General features: G+C 41.3%; 2 protein-coding genes across 3 annotated transcripts; one reads left to right on the top strand and one right to left on the bottom strand.

Moving 5' to 3' along the window:
• Nucleotides 1-3,802: 3,802 nt before the first annotated feature.
• Nucleotides 3,803-7,820, bottom strand: rrh (retinal pigment epithelium-derived rhodopsin homolog). 2 transcript variants are annotated; one of them, XM_058078504.1, is made up of 7 exons: nt 7,567-7,820; nt 7,082-7,272; nt 6,561-6,660; nt 6,328-6,481; nt 4,312-4,480; nt 4,060-4,238; nt 3,803-3,951 (listed from the first exon to the last, which is right to left on the bottom strand). In XM_058078504.1, the coding sequence occupies exons 1-7, from the start codon at nt 7,676-7,678 to the stop codon at nt 3,846-3,848; spliced, it is 1,011 nt and encodes a 336-aa protein (XP_057934487.1). In that variant the 5' UTR covers nt 7,679-7,820; the 3' UTR covers nt 3,803-3,845. The 2 variants fall into 2 exon arrangements, with proteins under 2 accessions (XP_057934487.1, XP_057934488.1); XM_058078505.1 differs by having other exon boundaries at nt 4,312-4,378.
• Nucleotides 7,821-8,959: 1,139 nt separating this feature from the next.
• Nucleotides 8,960-10,025, top strand: LOC131132668 (cytochrome c oxidase subunit 8A, mitochondrial). The gene is made up of 2 exons (XM_058078508.1): nt 8,960-9,162; nt 9,737-10,025. Exons 1-2 carry the CDS (start codon nt 8,971-8,973, stop codon nt 9,830-9,832), a joined length of 288 nt encoding a protein of 95 aa, XP_057934491.1. The 5' UTR covers nt 8,960-8,970; the 3' UTR covers nt 9,833-10,025.
• Nucleotides 10,026-11,597: the final 1,572 nt, after the last annotated feature.

The raw sequence follows: 11,597 nt of genomic DNA, 5'->3' as shown, positions 1-11,597 counted from the left end.
AGTCGTATCCCTTCCCGGTGAGCTTGGATACACAATGCTCCATCTTGGCAGTTCAATTGATTCGTTCGTTCAGCACAGCGTACAAATATCTGCTATACTGCTATACATACTATACTGTACTGTACTATACTGTTCCTTTGACTCAGACTTTCCTCTATGAGCCACTCGGCTTTGGTTTCTAGCCATGTCACAGTGTTCAACCCACATCTCTGGTTGACTATGAAGCGTCATTCTTCATGAGAGAACAATGGTAATTAAAGAGAGAAGGGCAGTGTATCTGGAAGTAATCAGTGTTTTAGGGCACGTATGAAAATTTCAATATGATTTTGAGAATTTTGCTCCCAAATGTTTTCACAAAAAGTTGAAAGAACATTTTTGATTTGACTGTAAACTCAATTCCTAACTGATGGGAGTCGTTAGGAGTCATCACGAATTGACGAATCAGGTGGGAGTCGAGTCACGGTCACAAGCCCGTCTTTTGCCTCTTTGTCTGTTGGGTACTTAATAATCATTATTATTAAAATAATTTTTAATAATTATTTGTAATAATTTTTTAATATTTTCTTTATATTTTTAATAATTATTCATTCATTCATTCATTTTCTACCGCTTTTCCTCACAAGGGTCGCAGGGGGTGCTGGAGCCTATCCAGGCTGTCTTTGGGCAAGAGGCGGGGTTCACCCTGGACTGGTGGCCAGCCAATCACAGGGCACATATAGACAAACATTCATTCATTCATTCATTTTCTACCGCTTTTCCTCACGAGGGTCGCGGGGGGTGCTGGAGCCTATCCCAGCTGTCTTCGGGCGTAAGGCGGGGTACACCCTGGACTGGTCGCCAGCCAATCACAGGGCACATATAGACAAACAACCATTCACACTCACATTCATACCTATGGACAATTTGGAGTGGCTAATTAACCTAGCATGTTTTTGGAATGTGGGAGGAAACCGGAGTACCCGGAGAAAACCCACGCATGCACGGGGAGAACATGCAAACTCCACACAGAGATGCCCGAGGGTGGGATTGAACCCTGGTCTCCTAGCTGTGAGGTCTGCGCGCTAACCCCTAGACCACCGTGTGTTGGGTACTTAATAATCATTATTATTAAAATAATTTTTAATAATTATTTGTAATCATTTTTAAATATTTTCTTTATATTTTTAATAATTATTCATTCATTCATTCATTCATTTTCTACCGCTTTTCCTCACAAGGGTCGCAGGGGGTGCTGGAGCCTATCCCAGCTGTCTTTGGGCAAGAGGCGGGGTTCACCCTAGACTGGTGGCCAGCCAATCACAGGGCACATATAGACAAACATAATTATTAAAATAAATAAAAACATTAATAATAATAATAATAATAATAATAATAATAAATCTTGACAAATGAACTGCAATACTGTCACATTATAATGCAGTACTATAATAAAATAAGTGTAACATTCAGGTCATTGAATATTTCCATTATTTGAGTCACATCCACTTGATCAATGGAAGTGACTGTTTCTCCACCAACCATGAGTCTTCTGGTGGGTTCATGGTTCATCTGGTCCAGGAAGGGAAAGGCTCGTTGATGGGAGGCAAATGACAGCCATGTTGCTTTTTCCAAGGGGCAAATACATTTATGGCTCGTTCTCCTGCTGGATGGGTAGCCAAAGCGTGACATAGCAAGCAAAATGTCGAGATATTTCCTAACCAATCAAATTTCATGGCAGCAGGTCACTGTTTTGTAATATTCACATTAAAATGCTCTAATTTATTGACTTTTTCAATAAATCATTGATTTGCACTTTGTATGTATTATAGTAAATAAATAGGTTTGAAAATGACATCTTTTATTTGATTGCTTTATTTAACGAGTGCCTGCCTGTTTATTTCATTACTGTGCAGACACAGTAATGACACAGATACAGTACTGGATATGGTACTGGATACAGCAATGGATACAGTACTGGATACGGTACTGGATATGGTACTGGATACAGCAATGGATACAGTACTGGATGTGATACTGGATACACTACTGGATACGGCAATGGATGCGGTACTGGATACGGCAATGGATACCGTACTGCATACCGTACTGGATGCGGTACTGGATACGGAACTGGATACGGCAATGGATACCGTACTGCATACCGTACTGGATGCGGTACTGGATACGGCAGTGGATACAGTACTGGATACAGTACTGGATGCGGTACTGGATACGGCAATAGATACGGTAGTGAATACGGCAATGGATACGGTACTGGATACGGTAGTGAATACGTACTGGATATGGCAATGGATACGGTACTGGATACGGTACTGGACACGGTACTGGACACGGTACTGGATACAGTAGTGGATACTGATGCGGTAGTGAATATGGTACTGGATACAATACTGGATAGGGTAATGAATACGGTACTGGATACGGGACTGGATACGGCAATGGGTACGGTACTGGATACGGTACTGGATATGGTACTGGATACGGTACTGGACACGGTACTGGCTACAGTAGTGGATACTGGATACGGTACTGGATACGGTAGTGAGTATGGTACTGGATACGGCACTGGACACGGTACTGGATATGGTAGTGGATACTGGATACGGTACTGGATACGGTAGTGAATATGGTACTGGATACAATACTGGATACGGTAGTGAATACGGTACTGGATGCGGTGCTGGATACGGTACTGGATACAGCAATGGATACAGTACTGGATGCGGTACTGGATACACTACTGGATACACTACTGGATACACTACTGGATACGGCAATGGATGCGGTACTGGATACGGTACTTAATACGGTACTGGATACGGAGCTGGATACGGCAATGGATACCGTACTGCATACCGTACTGGATGCGGTACTGGATACGGCAATGGATACGGTACTGGATACGGTAGTGAATACGTACTGGATATGGCAATGGATACGGTACTGGATACGGTACTGGACACGGTACTGGATACTGTAGTGGATACTGGATGCGGTAGTGAATATGGTACTGGATACAATACTGGACACGGTACTGGATACGGCAATAGATACGGTAGTGAATACGGTACTGGATACGGTACTGGATATGGTAGTGGATACAGTACTGGATACAATACTGGATACGGTAATGGAAAAAGAATATTGTATGGAAGGACCCTGCTTCTTCTTCCTGCGACTCATCAAGTTCTTCCAAGCATTGTTAGCTAGCACAAGTTAGCAAGCTAGCACGTCACCTTCCGCGGGTGATGCTATGTAGTACTCTATAGTGGTCACTAGGTGTCAGTATTGTTGCTGGAATGTTGGGTGAGACACAATCTGGAACCAATTGGCGTAATTTTGTGTGTATAAGATGCAGCGGTGTCTAAGCCACACCCACTAAATTCAGAGAGAAACCCCAATTTGTACATACATACATTAGCTGTAATAAGATGGCATATTGTGGGACAGGACAAGGTAGCTCTTAGCTCGACAGGAGCCAATCATCAGCTAGGAAAAAAACTCACAACGAGCTTATCAAGCCGCTGGAAACGGTCGGAGGTCCCTACTCGATAGAACAGTCTGACTCATGTAATCTTACAAAGAACGCTATTATCATCTCACAGCAACCTAACACTCAAAAGGTAGCTGAGAAATATGCAATACAAGTACCGATAGGAGTTTAAAATAAAAACAACTATATGGTCAAGACAACCAGTACTGGCTGGTTTTTGTATTTGTGGTCTGCATTGGTGCAACATGACAACAATGTGCTGGAATATGTCCCAGTCATGGAATAATTCATGGATATAAAAGTACAGATGTGGAGTCACGAGAAGATACATGATGCCAAGGTGGTCATCATCTCACTGGGTCAGAGGCTGTTGAGATATGGTCATGGCAACCTGAGTATTGATGGTGATTTGCTGTCTGGTTTGGCACCGGATCATCCCGATGATGGCTCTTCGGAATCTGCAAGAAAAGGCCCAATTCAGTCAGAGTAAGTCGTCCGGAGCAGGAATTGAAAGCCACAAAAACTGATGAATGTTCTTCAGCGTTCACACAAACTTATGGACGGACTTTTTGTTGGCGATGACGTAAATGCAGGGGTTGTAAAAGGTGGAGGACTTGGCAAAGAGAGGGGCGATGATAGCCATGGGTGCAGGAATCGACTTGGGGTCCCCAAAAGATGCCCAGAGGCACACCATGGAGTATGGAGACCAAGCCACAAGGAACATCACGATCATCACGATGGACATCTGTCAGCCAAAAACAAAACAAAAAGCCATGACTTGAATTCGGTGCTAAACGCACCTTGGAGCCACGTTTCACCTTGGTGACATCCATCTGATCCGACCAGTCGATGTTGACGTTATGGAGGGAGTTGCTAGCTTTGCATCTGCTCACGGTGACGGACACGTTGTAGTAGCAGTAGAACATGACGGACAAAGGCAAGGCAAAGTTCACAGCAATCACTGTCATGGTGTAGGAAATGAAGGATCTGACCAGGAAAAACACAAGATGGGTCATGTTAACGCCAGAAAATACATCATAGGATACTTTAGTATAGTATACACACACACACACACACATATATATATATATATATATATATATATATATATATATATATATATATATATATATATATATATATATATATATATATATATATATATATATATATATATATATATATATATATATATGATTTTATATATATAGTATATATATGTATGTGTGTGTGTATACTATACTAAAGTATCCTATGATGTATTTTCTGGCGTTAACATGACCCATCATCCATCCATCATCCATCCACCCACCCATCATCCATCCAACCACCCATCATCCATCCACCATCCATTCATTATCTATCCATCATCCATCCATCACCAATTCATCCATCATCCATCCATCCACCCATCATCCATCCATCCATCCACCATCCATCCATCATCTATCCATCCATCATCCATCCATCCACTCATCATCCATCCATCCATCATCCATCCACCCTGCATAATCCATCCATCATCTATCCATCATCCATCCATCATCCATCATCTATCCATCCATCCATCCACCCATCAGCCATTCATCCATCATCTATCCATCATCCATCCACCCTTCATCCATCCATCCATCACCAATTCATCCATCATCCATCCATCCACCCATCATCCATTATCCATCATCCATACATCCATCATCCATCCATCATATATCCATCCATCCATCCATCATCCATACATCCATCATCCATCCATCATCTATCCATCCATCATCCATACATCCATCATCCATACATCCATCCATCCATCATCCATCCACCCATCATCCATCCACCATCCATTCATCATCTATCCATCATCCATCCATCACCAATTCATCCATCATCCATCCATCCACCATCCATCCATCATCTATCCATCCATCATCCATCCACCCATCATCCATCCATCATCTATCCATCCATCCACACATCATCCATTCATCCATCCATCCATCATCTATCCATCATCCATCCATCATCCATCCACCCATCATCCATCCATCCTCCATCCATCATCCATCATCTATCCATCATCCATCCATCACCAATTCATCCATCATCCATCCATCCACCCATCATCCATCATCTATCCATCATCCATCCATCATCTATCCATCCATCCACCCATCATCCATCATCTATCCATCATCCAGCCATCCATCATCTATCCATCCATCCACCCATCATCCATCCATCATCCATCATCTATCCATCCATCCACTCATCATCCATCCATCCATCATCCATCCATCCTGCATAATTAATCCATCATCTATCCATCATCCATCCATCCATCCACCCATCATCCGTCCACTATCCATCATCCATCCATCCACCCATCATTCATCCATCCACCATCCATCCATCCTGCATAATCCATCCATCATCTATCCATCATCCATCCATCCATCCACCCATCATCCATCCATCATCCATCCACCCATCATCCATCCATCATCCATCCACCCATCATCCATCCACCATCCACCCATCATTCATCCATCCACCATCCATCCATCCTGCATAATCCATCCATCATATATCCATCATCCATCTATCATCCATCCATCCACCATCATCCATCCATCCATCATCAACTGTAAAAATGTATTTTTCCTGAATATTTGTAGCTTTCCGGAACATAAATATGACATATTCCTATATATCTGATGGAAACCAAGGATCCCAGTGGGACCTTCCAAAAGGGATTCATGACACTAACCAAGGTTCCACTGTAGATACAAAAGTCCCACAATTGGTGGAGACCATAGCAGTTTTGTACTCCAACTCACAGATCATTCTGGCGCCAGTTAATGGTGCACGTGGCTCCAGTGGGGTCTGGGGCGTAGCCAGCCCAGCCCACTATAGGCATGGTGGACCAGAAGAGAGCATTAAGCCATGCCGCCAGGGTGAGGAGATGGTATGATCGCACTGTCATCTTCTGCCCTGAAGAGGCAAACCATACACACTTTCACAATGAAAGCAAATGTTTTCATATTTCGGTATCGGTATCGGTATTGGATACCTATGTCCGGTCGGCATATGGTGAGATAGCGGTCTATGGCCACCACAGTCAGCAGCCCGATGCTAGCCATGCCGAAGAAGATGTTGAGGGCTGCATAAATCTGGAAATAAAAACACAAAAGTGCTACAATTGCAACAGTCCAATAATTTTCAAATAATTTTCAAATAATTTTCAAATAATTTTCAAATAATTTTCAAATAATTTTCAAATAATTTTCAAATAATTTTCAAATAATTTAATTAAGTAGTTAATTAGTTAGTTTAGTTTTTTTTTCTGGGTACTCTGCTTTTCTCACACATTCAAACAATATGCATGAAAATTGTCCATATGAATGTGAGTGAATGATTGTCCATATGCGTCCTGCGACTCATGTACCCCGCCCAAAGTCGGCTGAACGAGAGGGACCCTCGCTGGGAGCTGGGACCCTCGCTGGGAGCTGGGACCCCCGCGACCCTAGTGAGGATACGTGGCCTAGAAAAAGATGCATGGCATTCTTTTGTAATGCGGGAGGAAGCACTGACCTGGCAACCAGTGTACCCAAATTTCCAGCTTCCATGGATGTCAGAAGCTGCGGACATGGGATAACCGATGCCAGCCACTCCAATGTCAGTAAAAGCCAGGTTGATGATAATAAAGTTGGTGGCGGTACGAAGCTCCTTAAACTTTACGAACATGAGAAGAACGACAATGTTGCTCAGGAGACTGATGACGCCTGAAAAGAGCCCAGGTGAAAAGGTCCATTATGGAATTCAAAGTCCATCATTCAATAATACTCATTTATTACAACCACTGACCAAAATGTTGAAACTGAGCGTTTTGGACAAAAAGTACACAAAATGTGTTTAAATATGCATATTTTGACTAATAATAAGCCATTTTCAACAACAAAAGGTGCGTTTTAAACCAATGTTGAAACCCCCAAATATAGATATGGTCATTATTTATCAAACAATCATCCCCACATATTGACTGAAGCAGTAAATGAAGTAAATAAAAACAACAATACCTGCGGTGATAAGATATCCAGCCACTATGTTGTGCTCCATTTGGGAAAAGACACTTTTCCCCCCGTAAGGTGCATCATGGCTGGAAACATTGAGTCCGGTGTGAGTCCCCATTTTATTAGCAAACAAGAGGAATATTACCAAAAACTAAACACTGTGACCCCCAAAAAGGGCGAAGTGCCGCACAGATTTCCAAACTCTGTTACTTCCCAACTGTGAAGAGTCCTTCTTGTTGTATTGTAGGAGGAGAGGAGGTCCTGGGATGAGGTGAGGAGGATTACTACATACCACTGCTCCCCCGTTGCCAGGGAAACAGGAGGTAGTCTGAATATGGAACATGTGCAGCAGGGTTATTATGCATGAGGCGATTACCGCTCACGTGGAATTTGCAGCAGTGGAGCTCGTAGCCACTAGCTTATTTTTTTTAACTTTTCCAAACAAATAAACTTTACCAAACAAGTGCTAAAGCAGGAGTACCAAAAAGCCTGTGACATATTGTAGAATAACAATTCAATTATATTACTACAAAAATGTTGACACAAATAATTCATAACAACACAGAGGTTTGTCCTTACATATATGTATAAGGAATATCTCCCCCAACCCAAACTGGCCGTCACAATGTAAACATTGTGGCCCTTGAACAACCCTAATTGAAAACCCCTGCCATGATATGTTTGTTGTGGTGATGGCCGTCCAGCAGAGGGCGTTATTGGACATTTAACCGTTTTAACGGCCTGGGACAATCCATCTAAATATACTGTAGTATTTGTACTTTTTATTTCTATACACAATACAGTGTGGTCTGGGTTAAAAATGTTTTTTTTTTAACGAAACAAAAAAGCAAGTTGGTCAACACACAATACAGTGTGGTCTTGGTTAAAAATGTTTTTTTGTTTTTTTTTAATGAAACAAAAAAAACAAGTTGGTCAACACACAATATACAGTGTGGTCTTGATTTAAAATGTTTTTATTTATTTATTTTTTTAACGAAACAAAAAAGCAAGTTGGTCAACACACAATACAGTGTGATCTTGGTTAAAAATGTTTTATTTTATTTTTTTTTAATGAAACAAAAAAGCAAGTTGGTCAACACACAATACAGTGTGGCCTTGGTCAAAAATGTTTTTTATTTATTTATTTTTTTAACAAAACAAAAAAAGCAAGTTGGTCAACACACAATACAGTGTGGTCTTGATTAAAAATGTTTTTATTTATTTATTTTTAACGAAACAAAACAAGCAGGTTGGTCCACAAACAATACAATGTGGTCTTGGCTAAAAATGTTTTTATTTTTATTTTTTTAACGAAACAAAAAAAAGCTCACTAACTTACCGGAACCCAAAAATATATATCCTCCCAGACAGGAAGTGGCGCTGTGACAGGAATCTGTTTCGGTTTGGCAAATGAGGGAAGTGACGTCACAACAGCAAACTACAGCGGACATACGACTCGACATCGACGAAACACATCGGACAAATATGTCTGGGCTTCTGCGAACCATTACAAACCGTGTTACTCCTACTTTGCGGGGGTTCACCATCAGCCAGAAGGCAAATGTCTACACTAAACCTGCCAAGGAGAATATAGGCGCTATGGTGAGTTAGCTACAAATGTGCTGCTATGCTAATGCCTGCCTGACTACACAGCCGTCCTTGACTGTCGAGGTCATAATCGTGTTTTCTATAAAGAGTGAAAATTAACCCTTTTAATTAACCAGGGGGTCTGGTTGGTGATTTATTTCATGGTATGACAGAGACATTTTTAAATATGTTATCCACCGTCGTATTTTTATGTTATCGTGACCTTTGAGCTAGCTAGGCTAAAGCTAGCTAAGTTGACTGTAGTTCTTATTAGCGCAGCACTTTAAGACATCACAGCTTTCATTTTCCATTGCAATACTTGACTAAATCACGTTTATATATTATTAACGGCATGGGCAGAGGTTTTTAGGATACAAAACACACACCGTAGTGAATTCTCAGATTGTATTTTACAGTAATGTTGTGGAACATTTATGGTGGAGCCATTGCAATGGATTCCCTTTCACTATATCCCTCCTAATGTCCTCCAGCATATTCCCACATGCTGGAGGACAACGCCAGATCTTTAATGGGAACATTCAAAGAACATCTGCGATATGAGAATATCATTCAAATTTTTTTTCTACAGGAAACCGCCATTGGACTGGGTATGTTCTGTGTCGCCATCCTGGGACCGTCGGGATGGATCCTGGCCCACCTGGAGGACTACAAGAAGAGAGATTAAATTGGACGTTTTAATCATAGACCTGGCCTTCTGCGTCCCGATGGAGCCTCCACCACTTCCACCGCAGAGGAACATGTGGCCCGCTGTCAACCAGCCACATCTTAGGGACAGACATTTTTCCTCAACAATATCCATCCCGCATACTTTCCTGTGCATATGTTGTGAGTACAACAATAAATCTTAAAGCCCAGAACTTGCTTGACTGAATAATTCCGCTCTCCCACTGCTGTTATATTCTTATTCACATCATGGTGGCGGCACTTTTTCTCTGAAGGGTCAACCCTGCAGAGGAAGCTCATTTCCACGACTTGTATCCATGATGCCGTCTCATTTCAGAGGTGCACTAGCGGTACATGTCTGGGAATTTTGAAAGCCCATCCCTGGGTGCATAAATTCTGGAATTGCTTCAGAGCTCCTCTATGAGACTGCAAATTCTAGACTTCTGATAAAATAATAGAATCGCTGCATCTTTCCACTTTGCAGTTGATGCCACTGCAGATTTGTGTTCATAGTACATGAATGAGGATGTCTGCAGCAAGCCTTTTGCATGTTTCTTTGGTAGGATCCAAGGACAAAAATGGTTCCAAAAAGAGCCAAGTATTGGAATGTAACCAATATGCCCTGCAAGAACCGCAGTTGTGTGTACATCCGTAATTGTATACGCTTCAGTGTAGAGCAGGGGTCTCAAATTCAATTTACCTGGGGGCCACTGGAGCTCGGGTCTGGGCAAGGCTGGGCCGCATCAGGTTTTCCAAAAAACGCATTTATTAAAAACAGAAAAATATACAAACTTTTTCAGTGCTTTGGTTCTGATTTTCTTCAAAAGCTCTGATAAAACATCCCACTGTTCTCAAATATCTTAATTTTTATTTTTCTGCACAAAATAAGATGAAAAATAAATGAACAAATCAAGAATAAAGAAAATCAATCAGTAATAAATATATATAATAATAATAAAACAGCAAATAATAAAAACTTAAGAAAGCACATATAGTTGGTGGGTAGACAAATGATTTTATTCAGATTAAAATGAACAAAGCATTATTAGAGCCCTGTAGACATGACAAAACACGACTATAGTCACATTTATACTCTTTTTATTTACAACATATTGCGCAACTGCAGGGTCTTGAGACACATGCTAACTCGCAAACTAGAGAGCTAGCGACCTAAACGGTAGCCTTCAAGTTATTTCCTTTCAACTTAAATAGCCAAAAACTTACCACTTCCACACGGATAGGGAGGATAACTATTAACAGTTATTTAACCTTTAACATGAACATGAATCAAACGTAATCATTTTTTCTGGGTACATGATACCATACAGCATCCATATCAAACTTGCGCGGGCCGCACTAACATTAAACTTTCATATCAAGGCGGGGGCCGCAAACTAGTGTCCTGCGGGCCACATTTGGCCCGCGGGCCGCGTGTTTAATTCCCCTGGTGTAGCGGATTCATTGTGTTCATCATGAGCATTCCCACAATTCCCTGCCATTTCAAAGCTGTCACTTAGTAAATATATAACTTTATAAGAATTTCTCATATCATCTGAGGGAGGAGGACTTATTAAACATGAAAAAGATATTTGTCCAAGTCAGGCTACTGAATCTTGTCACCAAATATTTGGATTAAGTCCGTAAGGCCATTCAACCTCGCGTTTGGGAACGTTTTCATCTTTAATCGGGAGTGTTTATAATGCTTAGTCATTTTGCTCTGTATATTTTTGAAGACTTAAATGTCCCTTTCATTAAAATATAAGATG

The sequence above is a fragment of the Doryrhamphus excisus genome, chromosome 7 (assembly GCF_030265055.1).
Source record: "Doryrhamphus excisus isolate RoL2022-K1 chromosome 7, RoL_Dexc_1.0, whole genome shotgun sequence".
In the NCBI taxonomy this organism is placed as follows: domain Eukaryota; kingdom Metazoa; phylum Chordata; class Actinopteri; order Syngnathiformes; family Syngnathidae; genus Doryrhamphus; species Doryrhamphus excisus.
This window is presented reverse-complemented; position numbering and strand designations above follow the sequence as displayed.

Excerpts from the sequence above, each read along its gene's own strand:
- rrh (XM_058078504.1), bottom strand. The coding sequence starts at position 7,678 with ATGGGGACTCACACCGGACTCAATGTTTCCAGCCATGATGCACCTTAC. Across the intron at positions 6,482-6,560 it reads CATATGCCGACCGGACATAG|GGCAGAAGATGACAGTGCGA; the intron begins GTATCCAATACC and ends TTGCCTCTTCAG. Across the intron at positions 4,239-4,311 it reads ATCAGATGGATGTCACCAAG|ATGTCCATCGTGATGATCGT; the intron begins GTGAAACGTGGC and ends TTTGGCTGACAG.
- LOC131132668 (XM_058078508.1), top strand. The coding sequence starts at position 8,971 with ATGAGGGAAGTGACGTCACAACAGCAAACTACAGCGGACATACGACTC. Across the intron at positions 9,163-9,736 it reads AGGAGAATATAGGCGCTATG|GAAACCGCCATTGGACTGGG; the intron begins GTGAGTTAGCTA and ends TTTTTTCTACAG.